This window comes from Olea europaea, chromosome 19, assembly GCF_002742605.1.
Source record: "Olea europaea var. sylvestris chromosome 19, O_europaea_v1, whole genome shotgun sequence".
NCBI classification, from domain to species: Eukaryota; Viridiplantae; Streptophyta; class Magnoliopsida; order Lamiales; family Oleaceae; genus Olea; species Olea europaea.
Genome location: NC_036255.1, coordinates 3,972,642 through 3,991,039, shown reverse-complemented (window position 1 = coordinate 3,991,039; position 18,398 = coordinate 3,972,642). Strand labels below are relative to the sequence as shown.

Here is an 18,398-nt window from a genome sequence, read left to right as displayed (position 1 = left end):
TAACTTAGATATTTTGTCAAGAATCCATGCCAAAAAACCATCCTCGAGAAGAATATACATCTGAGAAAAATAGAGAAAGCAAAGAGGAAAAAAAGAAGAAAAAATTACAGATAAAAAAGGACAATCTCTTCGCACAGTGTGGAGAAAGTTGATCTCTACGCAAGTAGAGATAATGTTTCCACTTTTGGTGGACTAAAACTTTTTTTTGGGACAACCTTTTTACCATGCCGTACTATTTATCGACTAAAATAATTAACCTACAAATGTATATTATCTTTCACATTGAAAATTTATGTGAATAAATTAGAATTTTGGTGGAGAATTGTTATATATATGAGATTACAATGAAATTAGATTTAGAGCTTGATGAGAGTTTTTGTATCATGTATACATTATTTTCTCGTTTAAATGTAAAGATTATATTTCTAAATTTTGTATAATTCAATATTGAAAAATTGAAGATTGAGTACAAAGTTATACACCGACTTGAATATTCATATGCGTTTATATTTTGTGCTTCATATATTTTAATATTTATTTTCTGCTTATGTTGGAAAAATAAAAATCAGGAATTTTTTTTACATTCGATTTGGTAAGTGAATGTACGGTGTTCTGTATTTTCGGTATTTATAAGTGCAAAAGCCGGTATATGAAAATACGATAGGTAGCATATACGGTAAGATGCAAATACGGTAAGTTACTTGCAAATACGGTAAGCAGTAAATACGGTAGAGAGTATATATGATAAGCTGCAAATACAATAAGCTGCATATACGGATTTATAATTTGTTATAAATGTATAAAATTTATTTAATATTGAATTTTTTAAATATGTTGTAATTCAATATTGTTTTCTTTTTATATAATTGTATTTTCGAAAATTAAAAAAAAAAAGAAAAAAAGAAGAAGGATGGTTATGAAATTGCTAAGTTTTTTACAAGTGACTTTCCCATTTTAAAGCCATCCTAACAAATGAAAAGCATTGCTCACTAAATAAAGTAGATTAAATAAGGAAAATAGTAAATACGTCCATTATGATCTGTATTTTATTCAAGGGAAAAATAGATAGAAATCATATTAGAAACGATCTTTTAAGGTTTAAGGTAAAAGATGAAAAACATAGATACCTTTGTCAAGAATCCATGATAAAAAACCATCGAGAGGAATATACATCTGAGAAAAGTAGGGAAAACAGAGAGAAAAAAAAAAGAAAAAAATTATCGATAAACAAAAAGGACCATCTCTCCGCATTGTGCGAAGAGAGTTGATCTCTTCGCAAATACAGATAAAGTTTCCACTTGGGGTTGACTAAAACTTTTTTTGGGTCAACATTTTTACCATGCTCTATTATCTATCGACTAAAATAATTAACCTACAAATGCATATTATCTTTCATATTGGGAATTTATGTGAATAAATTAGAATTTTGGGGGATAATTGTTACATATATGAGATTACAATGAAATTAGATTTAGATCTTGACGAGAGTTTTTGTATCATATATATATATATATATATATATATTATTTTCTCGTTTAAAGACTTATTATATATTGCTCTTTCTTGAAAGAATATCGGTTGGCTGGACAGTGAAGCGGAACTACTTTGTCGGGGGAGGAAGATTTTCCAATCGGTTCAGTCAGAAAGGGAAGTCAGGTCAGAGGTAAGATCATTAGTGCTAGTAGTCTGGTCGAATTTATGATTATTTTTCATGTAACGCAAGATTATTTAATAAGCAATAAGGATTAACATTAATTAGTTAGTAGTAAAATGTGTCTATATTAACAATCAGACATTATCATAAGCCATATAAGGTAAAAACACGAAGTAACAAACTTTTAAGAAAAATGTTACCATTTGCTCCGAAGGTAAACCTTGCATTTTTGTGTTTGTAGAGAATTGGAAAATATAGGGTTGGAGTATTAAGAAAAATATGTTTTGTTATTGTATGACATATGAAACATGGTCTTGTATTTATGCTTGTCATAAGAAGGGGATGTGTTGGACAAATTTTTGTAAATCACTTTAGAAAACTTCTTACTCAATTTTGAGCAAATTATAAGCGGAATAATTTTACATAGTAAAGATTATGCTTTTCAGAAAAAAATTTATCTTTCCAATTATCTTGAGTTATAATTTAATCTCTTTTTCTTCTCTTTCTTTTTAATGTTTTTCTCTTTTGTTTCTTTTCTCCATTTTTAGAGTATGATATTGTATAAATTTAGGTACATTGTAAAATCGAGCAATCTTACAAATCCAAAAAATATTTAATTTGATCAGAAGCAAAATGTGAATGAGCTTAAGATACATTATTTTGGTAACTTGCTAGTAGAGTTCACGAGAAATTGTAACAAGACCGTAGAACAAAGGTTAGTACTTAGAGTTTGAACAAGTAAATAAGTTTCATCAAAGTATCTAAAAGGATGAACGACTTGATTTCTCGATGAGTTTCAGCACAATATTAAAGTTTGACTTGAACAATAAAAATATTAAGGTGTTCGAGAGATAAAATATGAATTGAACAAAAATTTTACAATTTGATTGAGAAAGAGGAATTTGAGAGAAAAAGAAATGGGGTTGTAAGAGAGAAGAAAGATAAATGGTGTAAATAAATAAGGCAAAATAGATATTGCGTAAAGAAATGGAGAAAGTAGGAAAAGCAGAGAAGGATAAAAAAGAAAAAGAAAATCTCTCTGCACAGTGTAGAGAATTGCGGAAAGTTGGTTTGTCATCTCTCCGTACTGTGCAGAGATTTTTTTTTACTTCGCACTGTGCGAAGAGTTTGCCAACTCTCCGCACATGGTTCAACTCTTTCCGCACTGTGCAGAGAGGCTTTCTTTCTCTCCGCACTTTTTTTATTCCGCACATGGTTCAACTCTCTCCGCGCTGTGCGAAGAGTTTTTTTTTTGTTTTTTTATATGCTTTGCACTATGCAAAGAGTTTGCCAATTCTCCGCACATGGTTTGTCATCTCTCTGCACTGTGTGGAGATTTTTTTTTTACTCCGCACTATGCGAAGAGTTTGTCTTTGGGGGATAATTGTTACATATATGAGATTACAATGAAATTAGATATATATCTTGACGAGTTTTTTTATAATATATATATATATATATATATATATATTATTTTCTCGTTTAAAGACTTATTATATATTGCTCTTTCTTGAAAGAATATCGGTTGGCTGGACAGTGAAGCGGAACTACTTTGTCGGGGGAGGAAGATTTTCCAATCGGTTCAGTCAGAAAGGGAAGTCAGGTCAGAGGTAAGATCATTAGTGCTAGTAGTCTGGTCGAATTTATGATTATTTTTCATGTAACGCAAGATTATTTAATAAGCAATAAGGATTAACATTAATTAGTTAGTAGTAAAATGTGTCTATATTAACAATCAGACATTATCATAAGCCATATAAGGTAAAAACACGAAGTAACAAACTTTTAAGAAAAATGTTACCATTTGCTCCGAAGGTAAACCTTGCATTTTTGTGTTTGTAGAGAATTGGAAAATATAGGGTTGGAGTATTAAGAAAAATATGTTTTGTTATTGTATGACGTATGGAAAATGATCTTGTATTTATGCTTGTCATAAGAAGGGGATCTGTTAGACAAATTTTTGTAAATCACTTTAGAAAATTTCCTACTCAATTTTGAGCAAATTATAAGCATAGAATAATTTTACATAATAAAGATTATGCTTTTCAGAAAAAATTTATCTTTCCAGTCATCTTGAGTTATAATTTTGTCTCTTTTTCTTCTCTTTCTTTTTTAATGTTTCCCTCTTTTGCTTCTTGTCTTCATTTTTAGAGTATGATATTGTACAAATTTGGGTACATTGTAAAATTGAGCAATCTTACAAATCCAAGAAATATTTAATTTGACCAGAAGCAATATATGAATGAGTTTAAGATACATTATTTTGGTAACTTGCTAGTAGAGTTCACGAGAAATTGTAACAAGACTGTAGAACAAAGGTTAGTACTTAGAGTTTGAACAAGTAAATAAGTTTCATCAAAGTATCTAAAATGATGATCCACTTGATTTCTTGATGAGTTTTAGCACAATATTAAAGTTTGATCTGAACAATAAAAATATTAAGGTGTTTGAGAGATAAAATATGAATTGAACAAAAATTTTATAATCTAGTTGAGAGAGAGAAAAAGAAATGGAGTTATAGGAGAGAAGAAAGATAAATGGCGTAAAGAAATAAGGAAAAATAGATAGGAGAAAAGTAGGGAAAGCAGAGAAGGATAAAAAACAAAAAAAATTATTGATAAAAAAAAAATCTCTAAGCACAGTGCGGAAAGTTTTTTTTTTCCGCACAGTGGTCATCTCTTCGCACTGCGCGGAGATATTTTTTTTTTTACTTTGCAATGTGCGAAGAGTTTGCCGACTCTCCGCACATGGTTCAACTCTCTCTGCACTGTGCGGAGAGATTTTTTCTCTCCCCGCACATGGTTCAACTCTCTCCGCATCGTGTAGAGAGTTTTTTTTTTTAATATACTTTGCACTATATGAAGAGTTTGTCACTCTCCGCACATGGTTTGCCATCTCTCTGTACTGTGCAGAGGTTTTTTTTTTCCCGTACTGTGTGAAGAGTTTGTCAACTCTCCGCATATGGTTCAACTCTCTCCACACTGTGCGAAGAGATTTTTTCTCTCCGTACTTTTTTTTACTCCGCATATGATTCAACTCTCTCCGCACTATGCGGAGAGTTTTGCTATGGTGCCAACTCTCCGCACTGTGCGAAATTTTTTTTTTAATACTTTACACTATGTGAAGAGTTTGTCAACTCTCCGCACATAGTTTGCCATCTCTCCACACTGTGCGAAATTCCTTTTTTTTTGCTCATGGCAGTTTATATATATTAAATTTATTATTATTTTTAAATACTAATGGTATGATGTGTGGAAAAACATTTGTTTGACCATAAACAAAATGGAAAATAAAAAAATGAAATCATGCACGGTAAAATTGGATTAATTTACTGTTGTATCAACAGTAGTTCTTCGTTCCTCTTTTTATAAGAAGTTAGATGAACGAAATTACAGTCATCGAACGAAGCCTAGAAATGAGGAGACTAAGAGTTTGGATAAAATTATATTTTTATTATATTTTGAGGTGTGATTGAAAAAATTATAAAATTTTGAGCTAGATGAAACATGTGATTCAAAATGAGTTTAAGAAAAATGAATTTTAAAAAATAGGAACGGAATAATTTATCAATTAAAATAACGATTTATTCAAGTTTACTAGCAGTAACTCTCTCTCAGAAATCTGAAATTCTAAAATCTACTCTCTCCGAGGATTCAACAAATTCACGTTGACACACTTGTGATTGGAATATGGAGTAAACAAAAGCAAACTTATTCAATATCTTCGAGTTCTAAGTCTTGTAAAACTCTCGGGTAAATAGGTCAAGTCTTACGTCTATTTTGATTCTAAAATTAAAAACATTTTAAAGGAATTTGAGTTCCAACCAACCAAATAATAGAAAATTAATCCATCTGTAAACCATGAGATCACATGGGAATCAATGAAGGAATAGCAGGTAAGATTCTGATTCCGGTTTGTAAATCAATATGATGCACCCCAAATCCTCTAAATTGGAATTGGCATTGGATATCCAATGCACTGTATTGCTATTTCGGTTGTCATGTCTTATGTATTGTGGGTCCCATTCTCTTTTTTGTTTGGGAATTGGGCCCGTCGAATTGGACCGCGGGGTATTCTGTTGATTCCGTTTCCACTTCACTGGAGTAGTAATTTTCCCTTTTCCCTTTTTGGAAATATAAGTGATTGTTTCGTATAAGTTCTTTAAAATTTTATCAAATTTTTAATTTGTCAAATTTCAATTCTAATAATATGTTTCATAAAATTCACAATTTTTATCAATTATTCAACTGCATATTACGTTAACTTTTATCAAAATTTGTTAAAATATTCCAACGACACGTTTCTCTAACAATAGAAGGAGATCACAACTTCAAATATGTTTAGCTTTTAAAAACATGATTACACGAGTCCATAATGTACGGTTAAAAGGTGCAAACTTGTAAAATTGAAAAAAAAAAAGAAAAAAAAAGTAGGCAATTGAGCCCATTTTTGGGGAGATTAGATTTTTTAATAATGATTTTTTAGATAATGTATGATTGAAAAGTACGAACTTGTAAAATTATTTCATTGATAAAATGTTTGTTTAGAAATAACTTTGAAAAATGAATTTTTAAAAAATGAGACTTGAACAGAGGCTAAATAAAAACATGAACTGACACAGCATAAACTAATAATGTTTAATGCAAATCCAAAAATTAAAAACATGAATTTAAGCTATGTTTGAGTCCCATTTTTTTATAAAAATAAATTTTGTAATAATTACTTTTTTTTTTTTGAGGAATTTGTGATTAAAAATTAAAAAAATTGAATTTATATACAAAATTATTTTAATGAGAGAATGTGTATTGAACATAGAAAAAAAATAAAATTAAATAAGGAGGCTCAAACTGTTGCTTAAATTGATCATCCCCTCTTTGCTATTCATCCATTTGGAAGCAGCCAACAAGGCAAGTGGGTTCATACGGGACAATTCAGTGGATGAAAGAAGGATCTTGAATAACGCTTTCTGAGCAAATCTTCACCCCGGCCCCCGCCTATTGGCGCCAATTCGACGCCCTGTTTTGACAGGGCCTCGACGCCCCCTCGAATAGGAGGCGTTAATTCAGCGCCCTGTTTGGATAGGATCTAGTCCAACCCATCCCAAACTTTCTATATTATAGTCGAAAACATAAAACCACATAGACCCTGTTCGTCCAACCCATCCCAGACTTTCTACATTATAGTCGAAAACATAAAACCCCCACAGAATATACCTTGTCCGTCCAGCCCATCCCATGCTTTCTACATTATAGTCGAAAACATAAAACCCCCCACAGAATATTTACAAACTGCTATACGATTTGCCAGCTTTGGAGCCACATGGGGACCCGCTTGTGATATAATGTTGGGCCCCACCAACTCATTCTCAACCATCCAACATGCTCATCAGAAGATAGATTCCTTTTTTTCCACTGCACTTCGATGCATGAGAATATTTCACTCGCTGAATCAAAAGAAACCTCTTTGTACTTAAAACAATTGATCCTTTTCGTTGACATAGTTAGTGCATAAGCATTGAGGCATAATGATTTCCTTTTAGCCCCCTGTTTGAGCCCATTGTTTTCAAAACTTACTTTAAATCATAGATTTCCCATAACATTATTTTACACATAAATCTTTTTTTTTTTACCACATATTCTTCAAAATATTCACTATTCCAAATTCCAAAATACATTTTCTCCAAAAATGAGGTCCAAATAGGGGCTTAACTATGTCCATATTTGGCTTCAATTTGTTTAAATTTATTTTTTTCATTCACAAGTTTTTTGAGATCTCAATATTTTATTAATTTTTATTAAAATTTATTGGAAAAATGACATTTAAATTGACACATTTTTCCGTGTGATGAGACTTGTTTTGACTTTTGACATACTAATTGCGAGAAGAATTTCAACGGCTGCCACTCAACTTATAAGTTTATTTCAGTTTGATCACTGTACTTTTTTCCCATTTCTTTCCACAACTTTCCCATTTCCATTTCTGATCAATACTCGTTCTTAATGCTTATTAATGAATTTCTTATAAAAGCTTATATTCGAACGAATGAGCAAAAATGAATATAAATAATGTCTACATTTATAATCTGATCGATAAAGAAGTTTCAAAGCTTGCATTTAAACATCGTTATAGCTTTTATAAATTTCATAACTTTTATTAATTTTTCGATAATACATTTCATCAACTTTTATCTAAATTTATTAAAAATTGATCTTTGACAAAATCAAATAAGGGCTAAATAAATTGTACAAGTCGCGCGAGAGTTATTTAGCCCTTTTAATTTGAGTCTCATTTTTTAAAATTTTTGTTATCTCAAACTCATTTTTAATCGCGCAATTTTAATAAAATAGTTTTACATGCATATTTAATGATCAAAAAACTACTTTTAATCATACATTCTACGAAAATGTTACTTTTTACAAGATTTATTTTTAAAAAATAGACTTGAGACTTGGTGCCAAGGGGTTGTTTGAGCTCCATTTTTCTTTACTGANGTGATCATCCCCTCTATGCTATTCATCCATTTGGAAGCAGCCAACAAGGCAAGTGGGTTCATACGGGACAATTCAGTGGATGAAAGAAGGATCTTGAAAAACGCTTTCTGAGCAAATCTTCACCCCGGCCCCCGCCTATTGGCGCCAATTCGACGCCCTGTTTGGACAGGGCCTCGACGCCCCCTCCAATAGGAGGCATCAATTCAGCGCCCTGTTTGGATAGGATCTAGTCCAACCCATCCCAGACTTTCTATATTATAGTCGAAAACATAAAACCACATAGACCCTGTTCGTCCAACCCATCCCAGACTTTCTACGTTATAGTCGAAAACATAAAACCCCCACAGAATATACCTTGTCCGTCCAGCCCATCCCATGCTTTCTACATTATAGTCGAAAACATAAAACCCCCCACAGAATATTTACAAACTGCTATACGATTTGCCAGCTTTGGAGCCACATGGGGACCCGCTTGTGATATAATGTTGGGCCCCACCAACTCATTCTCAACCATCCAACATGCTCATCAGAAGATAGATTCCTTTTTTTCCACTGCACTTCGATGCATGAGAATATTTCACTCGCTGAATCAAAAGAAACCTCTTTGTACTTAAAACAATTGATCCTTTTCGTTGACATAGTTAGTGCATAAGCATTGAGGCATAATGATTTCCTTTTAGCCCCCTGTTTGAGCCCATTGTTTTCAAAACTTACTTTAAATCATAGATTTCCCATAACATTATTTTACACATAAATCTTTTTTTTTTTACCACATATTCTTCAAAATATTCACTATTCCAAATTCCAAAATACATTTTCTCCAAAAATGAGGTCCAAATAGGGGCTTAACTATGTCCATATTTGGCTTCAATTTGTTTAAATTTATTTTTTTCATTCACATGTTTTTTGAGATCTCGATATTTTATTAATTTTTATCAAAATTTATTGAAAAAATGACATTTAAATTGACACATTTTTCCGTGTGATGAGACTTGTTTTGACTTTTGACATACTAATTGCGAGAAGAATTTCAACGGCTGCCACTCAACTTATAAGTTTATTTCAGTTTGATCACTGTACTTTTTTCCCATTTCTTTCCACAACTTTCCCATTTCCATTTCTGATCAATACTCGTTCTTAATGCTTATTAATGAATTTCTTATAAAAGCTTATATTCGAACGAATGAGCAAAAATGAATATAAATAATGTCTACATTTATAATCTGATCGATAAAGAAGTTTCAAAGCTTGCATTTAAACATCGTTATAGCTTTTATAAATTTCATAACTTTTATTAATTTTTCGATAATACATTTCATCAACTTTTATCTAAATTTATTAAAAATTGATCTTTGACAAAATCAAATAAGGGCTAAATAAATTGTACAAGTCGCGCGAGAGTTATTTAGCCCTTTTAATTTGAGTCTCATTTTTTAAAATTTTTGTTATCTCAAACTCATTTTTAATCGCGCAATTTTAATAAAATAGTTTTACATGCATATTTAATGATCAAAAAACTACTTTTAATCATACATTCTACGAAAATGTTACTTTTTACAAGATTTATTTTTAAAAAATAGACTTGAGACTTGGTGCCAAGGGGTTGTTTGAGCTCCATTTTTCTTTACTGACAATATGTTTTATAATAGTATTTTTTGGATTATGTGTATTTAAAAAGTAGGAAATTTTTTTATATTTACGTATAAAATTATTTTATTTGAAAAATATATAATTAAAAATAAGTTTAAAAAAAAGAAGAAGAGCTTTTAGAAAATATGGATCAAACATGGACTAAATATTGAGAATATGTCATGTAATCATGCAGATAAATTAAAGTTGAATTATTTGTAAAACGTTAGCCCCCATTTGACTTCCATTAAAATAAAAATTTTTATTTTTCATACTTATTTTTAATTACACATTCATATAATAAAATATTATGTACATAAATTCAAAAAAAAATTCTATTTTTTAATTACATATTTTCTAAAAACTCACTATTCAAAATATCATATTTTTTCCCCAATCTCTTTTTATAATGGCCGCTTAATCGACAATCATGCCTAAATCTCGAACTTTTTGCCACCTAACATGTCACTGTTAAGACACGTCGCACGGATGGTGACTTGCCTTTGTACTTAAAACAATTGATCCTTTTCGTTGACATAGTTAGTGCATAAGCATTGAGGCATAATGATTTCCTTTTAGCCCCCTGTTTGAGCCCATTGTTTTCAAAACTTACTTTAAATCATACATTTCCCATAACATTATTTTACACATAAATCTTTTTTTTTTTTACCACATATTCTTCAAAATATTCACTATTCCAAAATCCAAAATACATTTTCTCCAAAAATGAGGTCCAAATAGGGGCTTAACTATGTCCATATTTGGCTTCAATTTGTTTAAATTTATTTTTTTCATTCACATGTTTTTTGAGATCTCGATATTTTATTAATTTTTATCAAAATTTATTGAAAAAATGACATTTAAATTGACACATTTTTCCGTGTGATGAGACTTGTTTTGACTTTTGACATACTAATTGCGAGAAGAATTTCAATGGCTGCCACTCAACTTATAAGTTTATTTCAGTTTGATCACTAGACTTTTTTCCTATTTCTTTCCACAAATTTCCCATTTCCTTTTCTGATCGATACTCGTTCTTGATGCTTATTAATGAATTTCTTATAAAAGCTTATATTCGAATGAATGAGCAAAAATGAATATAAATAATGTCAACATTTATAATCTGATCGATAAAGAAGTTTCAAAGCTTGCATTTTAACATCGTTATAGCCTACGTTTTAAAGATATATGCCTGTTGGAGATTTCCCAAGTTTGGTCATGATTGATTAGGAAGAAACTCAAAAAAGAATAAGGAGGAAAGTATGGTGATTAAGATTGTAATAAATAAAATTAGGTGACCATAAGGTAAATCAATATAAATATAACTTTAAATTACCCATGACATGTAAGATATGTTAAGCTGAGTTCTTGCTTGGTTCATTATTTTCTAAAATTCATTTTAAATGACAAATTTTATAAATTTCATAACTTTTATTAATTTTTCGATAATACATTTCATCAACTTTTATCTAAATTTATTAAAAATTGATCTTTGACAAAATCAAATAAGGGCTAAATAAATTGTACAAGTCGCGCGAGAGTTATTTAGCCCTTTTAATTTGAGTCTCATTTTTTAAAATTTTTGTTATCTCAAACTCATTTTTAATCGCGCAATTTTAATAAAATAGTTTTACATGCATATTTAATGATCAAAAAACTACTTTTAATCATACATTCTACGAAAATGTTACTTTTTACAAGATTTATTTTTAAAAAATAGACTTGAGACTTGGTGCCAAGGGGTTGTTTGAGCTCCATTTTTCTTTACTGAGAATATGTTTTATAATAGTATTTTTTGGATTATGTGTATTTAAAAAGTAGGAAATTTTTTTATATTTACGTATAAAATTATTTTATTTGAAAAATATATAATTAAAAATAAGTTTAAAAAAAAAAGAAGAAGAGCTTTTAGAAAATATGGATCAAACATGGACTAAATATTGAGAATATGTCATGTAATCATGCAGATAAATTAAAGTTGAATTATTTGTAAAACGTTAGCCCCCATTTGACTTCCATTAAAATAAAAATTTTTATTTTTCATACTTATTTTTAATTACACATTCATATAATAAAATATTATGTACATAAATTCAAAAAAAAATTCTATTTTTTAATTACATATTTTCTAAAAACTCACTATTCAAAATATCATATTTTTTCCCCAATCTCTTTTTATAATGGCCACTTAATCGACAATCATGCCTAAATCTCGAACTTTTTGCCACCTAACATGTCACTGTTAAGACACGTCGCACGGATGGTGACTTGGAATGATGGGACCCTTTAGCCTCATTGTCATACATGTGTTCGACTGTGAAAGGACTAGCAGAAAATAGCTCTAGTGGCCCCTCTCTCCACGTGGGATATTGGGGCGGGGCGGGGGGAGGGGGCGGCGTGGGTTCAAAACGTATATCAATTTGGTTAAAGCTTAATAACTGCACAGATATATAAGGAATGTTTTGTTAATTTCAACTCTATAATCATTGCTAAGATATTTTTATACACAATAGAAGTATTCTTAAAAATCTTTCATTTCATAAATATATTTTTTAACATGCTTTTTTATATATAAATGAAGGAATGTCGAGAATTCAATACAATCACAAAACTATCAATATAGTCAAAATTGAATTAAGGGTGATTGGGATGAAAAGTCCATACTTCTAAGTTTATTATGGAAAATGTCCATGACTTTTATTTTTTGACATTTTCGCACCTACCTTCTAGTTCTCTTTGTGCTGAACGTCCTTTTCATTCATTTTTTTTATAATTTTACCCTCATATACAAATAAAACAAAAAGAAAAAAAGAAAAAATAGAGAACTAATTGCAATCATGGTTCCAAATTTTCAAAAAATTACAAATTGCAACCATGCAGTCACTTTCCCACTGACTTCTTCCCGCTACGGAACATTTGACTTTAACATACTCCGTCCCAGTATGGCCTGGTTCAATTGCACCTCAAAAGGAAAACCTCTCCTATCGGTACAATAATGTGCTCTGTTCATCCCCAAACTCAAATTCTAAGCTCTTTAGTGTTGTTTTGGGCTTTTTCAGTTTAGCAGTTTAGGTCTTTTACTATTCATCCAGATTCATTGAAGCTTCGGGTGAGATGTCAAAGATAGATTTGAGCTCCTTTGGGTTTCTAGTTCATTTGTTTGGCCAGATTCCAACTCAAATTTGGAGTTTCTTATTTGGCCAACAACTTGGTTTTCCTTGTTGGAGCTTCATAAGTTCAAATCTGTTGGGATTTCTTTGGTTCAATTCAGACAGAACGTAGTAGGTCTTTGTTCTTCCACTGCAATTTCGTCCAGGTTCAAGGTTGATTTTAGGTGTTGTCTTTAATTTGAACTCAGCTTGGTGGTCTTGGTGCTCCTCCATTGAAGTCCTTTCTTTGTTTGGTGGTTTTGTCCATTGTTGATGTTTTTCATATTGCTGGTTTTGCAGTGAGGTAAACAAGTTTGTAACTCATTTATAATTTTTTGAAAATTTGGGATCATGGTTGCAATTAATTCTCTATTTTATTTTATTTTATTTTATTTGTATTTTTTTCCTTTTCAAAAATGGATGAAAAGGACATTTAGCATAAAGAAAGCAGGATGATAGAGACGAAAATGTCAAAAAATGAAAGGTATGGACATTTTGTACCAATTACCCATTGAACTAAACCATCATGTTTGAGTGGACTGAGAACCTACCCCAAAATTGGTGTGATTACTAATGAAAAATAAAAACCATTCAAAACAAAAAGGTAATAGTTGGTTTTTTGTGCTGAACATCCTTTTCATTCATTTTTTTATAATTTTACCCTCATATACAAATAAAACAATAACAAAAAAAGAAAAAATAGAGAACTAATTGCAATCATGGTCCCAAACTTTCAAAAAATTACAAATTGCAACCATGCAGTCACTTTCCCACTGACTTCTTCCCACTACGGAACATTTGACTTTAACATACTCCGTCCCAGTATGGCCTGGTTCAATTGCACCTCAAAAGGAAAACCTCTCCTATCGGTACAATAATGTGCTCTGTTCATCCCCAAACTCAAATTCTAAGCTCTTTAGTGTTGTTTTGGGCTTTTTCAGTTTAGCAGTTTAGGTCTTTTACTATTCATCCAGATTCATTGAAGCTTCGGGTGAGATGTCAAAGATAGATTTGAGCTCCTTTGGGTTTCTAGTTCATTTGTTTGGCCAGATTCCAACTCAAATTTGGAGTTTCTTATTTGGCCAACAACTTGGTTTTCCTTGTTGGAGCTTCATAAGTTCAAATCTGTTGGGCTTTCTTTGGTTCAATTCAGACAGAACGTAGTAGGTCTTTGTTCTTCCACTGCAATTTCGTCCAGGTTCAAGGTTGATTTTAGGTGTTGTCTTTAATTTGAACTCAGCTTGGTGGTCTTGGTGCTCCCCCATTGAAGTCCTTTCTTTGTTTGGTGGTTTTGTCCATTGTTGATGTTTTTCATATTGCTGGTTTTGCAGTGAGGTAAACAAGTTTGTAACTCATTTATAATTTTTTGAAAATTTGGGATCATGGTTGCAATTAATTCTCTATTTTTTTTTATTTTTTTTATTTGTATTTTTTTCCTTTTCAAAAATGGATGAAAAGGACATTTAGCATAAAGAAACCTGGATGATAGAGACGAAAATGTCAAAAAATGAAAGGTATGAACATTTTGTACCAATTACCCATTGAACTAAACCATCATGTTTGAGTGGACTGAGAACCTACCCCAAAATTGGTGTGATTACTAATGAAAAATAAAAACCATTCAAAACAAAAAGGTAATAGTTGGTTCAAGTTGAGAACGAGTGAATTCACTTGAAACTTTATAATTTAAATTTTACTCTCGGATACCAATTGATTTGCAGCATGTAGCTCTTTGACAATATGCAGGATTTCTCATGGCTCACTGTCCCTAGCTATGATTTAATCATCCGAAAAGATCAATCTCAATTTGGATCGAATTCTAACTTTTAGACCAATTTCTAAAATATTGGCCTAATGTGACAAAACGAATTAACAAAAAAAACTCTACCACATGCGTATGTAGCTTGACAATCACCATCCTCGCACGGGTCACTAATTGATATGAATCACTAATTGATATGAATAATGCTGCTTTATCAGAAAGTAGGTGGAATATAGAGTGACATAATAGTGTCGACAAAATGTGATTGAATGAAACCCCGTCTATTGTTGTAGCGTTACATTACTCACTCAAATACGTATATTGCGTTCTTCTTTTTTGATTGTGTCGCCGGGAAATCAAGATTCCGGCAACCTAAGATACACTCAAAATCAACTTCTATACACATAGATTTTATTCCGGCGGCTCGGAGTTTGTTTTCTTTGGTTTAGTGATTGATGGCAACTGGTCGAAAATTTACAAGTAATCAAAGTGAACGATTTTTGGGTAGTTTTAGTTACAATAATGGTCAAGAAACAGTTGCAGATGGATCAGAGCTACAAGAAGATGAGGTTTGGTCAATGGTTGATGATCACTTGGCTAACGGGGATTGGACTTCACGCGCCGCCGTCGATGGTAATGGAAGTTTCAGTAGTTATCAGAGTTTACGGCACCCGCCCACCGCCAACCACCACCAACAACACCGCCGCCAAGTCGGAGGGTTGTCTTTGGCTTTTGCTGATTCGAGCAAAACGTCATCAACCAGGGTCGTGCTTCAAATCCGTGGACAAGACAGCGTGGCGAAATCACCACGTGGGCGGTATGTGGCTACCTCGGCCCCAGTGAATGTGCCGGATTGGTCCAAAATTTATCGAGTTGACTCGGTCGAGTCGATGCATGACTCGGACGATGGCTTTGACGACGTTGAATCCGAGTTGTTTCCTCCTCATGAGTACCTGGCTCGTGTATATGCAGGGAGCCGGAACAATTCGGTTTTCGAGGGTGTGGGTCGGACGCTTAAGGGGCGGGACATGAGTCGAGTTCGAGACGCTGTGTGGAGCCAGACTAGGTTCGATGGTTAAAAATTATGATTATTGAAATGGGTTCATCATTAATCATTATTAGCAGCCTAAATTATAATGAAAAGTATTTGTTATTTCCTGTGCGCCATAAGCTTTTTTTTTCTTGGGCACCTGAGTCAGATATGATTTCCATTGGCAGCAATTCAGCCCAAAATTGTATCTTGTTTTTTTGGTCAAGATTTGTCATTTTCTTATTATCAATAATGATACGGTTAAATTTAAGTGCAAAGAAATTTGAATATTGTTCTGGTAAAATTACACGTTAACTATAGGTTGAACAATAAAAGGTATAATTTAGACAAAAATAAATTTATTATCAGGTTCGATGTAGATTTAGTTGATGACTCAACATTGTTTACACCCAGTCTCGACCTTACATCCCCGACCTAATTTCTCACCAAATCCCTCAAGTGTGAGGCTGGCCATATTCGAGGTCGGGCCTATGGAAAAGGTCAGGTATTGTTGTTCAGATAACATCATCAACCCCCTGACGTGATCCCTGAAGAGAACTATCCTATTCCAACTACAGTTCTCACCCTAACTGACTCCTTCTTCGATTCAAACTCAAGTGGAACACTTTTAGTAAAATAAGAACTCCTTATCCCACGAGAATAAGGATCACAGATGGTTAAATCCCTCTAGGACTCCGTCGCCTACACCTATAAATACACGACTCAGACTCATTTTTTAGGTATGTTTTTCACGCACTAAATTCTCTATCTGACTTAAGTGTCAGAGGAGTGATGAGCACACACCTCGTCGTCTTGGTTTCAGATATTCGAAGATCATTCGTGTTCATTGAAGTTTGTCCAAGTTCGAAGTTCAATCAACTAGTTCGAGGTCTTTCATGTATGATTTTTTGGTAGCATCAATAGTATATTCGTGTGATGCTATAACAATATCCAATTAACCATTAGATGAATGAATCGTTAGATGCACAGTGAATTGAATTTTACATACTCAAGTCACAATTCAAAAAAGCCCATGTTTATTCTTCTAGGGAAAAAAAAAGTACATTTTTTTCATGAATATGTCCAAGTATAACTAATGGCCGAGGAAAAATGAAATTGATGTTATGGCACAAATAATCGCCAAATCCACATGGTCAATGGGGGATGTGTTAAAGAGGTGGAACCAAAGCCAATGATTTTGCACTTCAAATAAATTCCCATCTCAATATAAATATTCACAATCTAAAGTAATGTTATAGAGATTCAAAGGATCCGCTCCAAGATCTATTTGGTGAAAATTAAAATCTAAATTTTAATTTAAATTAAAGTCAACAATTACCTTTAACAACATATTTTTTAAAGTCCACAACTTTTCAATTACATATTTTATCAATTTTTTTTTATCAAAATTCTGATTTTTAATCTCCCCCAAATCGTCGCATGGTAATTCGAGACAATCTTGGTATGTAGTTATACTTTTAGCCCCCGTTTGGCCCCCATTTTATGAAAATGGGTAGAATAATATTTTTTTAAAAAAATGAGTAGTTGACAAAGAATGAAGATTTTTTGATTTATATGTAATATTATTTTATAGAAGGTTGTCTGGTTCAAAATAGAAAAGAGAAAACTAAAATGTGATGAAATAGAATTTAATGCGAGTCAATAAAATTAGCAATCGATTTAAATAAAAATGACTTCATGCACTACAACATGCGCGCTGAAAGTGAGGGCTTAAGCAAGCGTCAAAAGTTAGAGACTTCTTGCATTCGGTAAAAGTCGACATAATTTCATTTGGAGCATTCCTCCCGCAATGATTCAATTGCCAATTATTTGAGATGAATGAAAGATACCATCCGTCTTTAGTAATTAATAGACGGTATTGATTGGAGAAAATAGTAGACATCAAGCATCCTCGGGAAGCTGAAACTTTTTTGAAATTAGGACCTGATATAACCGAGTTTTGTTCCCGACGAATATAGACCGAGGACTCAATTTCGTCGGTATGAGTATCAAAATGCTCGGGACATATGTGCTCGGGTATCATGTATGCCCGGGCTAATAGCCCGAAGATTTATTACACAATCATTCGACATGTCCTCGGGATTATGACCTACGACAGCGCTTTGTCCGACGAGAGATTTATTCTGACTAAATATCCTTAATTTATGTCTCCTATGCCCAGAAGAACTCTATTGGTATCACAATTATACCACAATTCAAACTCCTATCTCGCGTAGGACTCATTGATATAAAATTGCAAAATCAAGCTATCCTACTACAGATGCAATGCGGAATCCTGATATGAACACACTACCTACCCCTATAAATACAGGACCTTGAACCATTATTCAGGTACGTTTTACATTGTTCTTCAGCACATAGCCTCACGCATATATTTCCCTTTCTGACTTAAGCATCGGAGGGGCGACGAGAACACACCTCGTTGCCTTTGTTTCAGGTATCGGAAGATCACGTTCGTGCTCCTCACCAGTCATCAAGCTCGGAAAATCAGTAGGTACGATTTTTGGTAGCATCATTGGCGCCGTCTGTGGGAATCGCTACCAAAAGCCATGGTAAACACACGATCAGGTCTTCCACCCGCAAGCTCATCCGCTCCAAACCAACCCCCTCCTGAGGATATCCCTGTTCCTCAAGAGGAATCATCAGAAGTGCCAGAGCCCCA

At 32.5% G+C, this 18,398-nt stretch overlaps 1 protein-coding gene across 1 annotated transcript; it reads left to right on the top strand.

Moving 5' to 3' along the window:
* Positions 1 to 14,974: 14,974 nt before the first annotated feature.
* LOC111368550 lies at positions 14,975 to 16,005 on the top strand. The gene has a single exon (XM_022989854.1). It carries the CDS (start codon positions 15,141 to 15,143, stop codon positions 15,762 to 15,764), a length of 624 nt encoding a protein of 207 aa, XP_022845622.1. The 5' UTR covers positions 14,975 to 15,140; the 3' UTR covers positions 15,765 to 16,005.
* Positions 16,006 to 18,398: the final 2,393 nt, after the last annotated feature.

Coding starts and splice junctions, on each gene's coding strand:
- LOC111368550 (XM_022989854.1), top strand. CDS start 15,141: ATGGCAACTGGTCGAAAATTTACAAGTAATCAAAGTGAACGATTTTTG.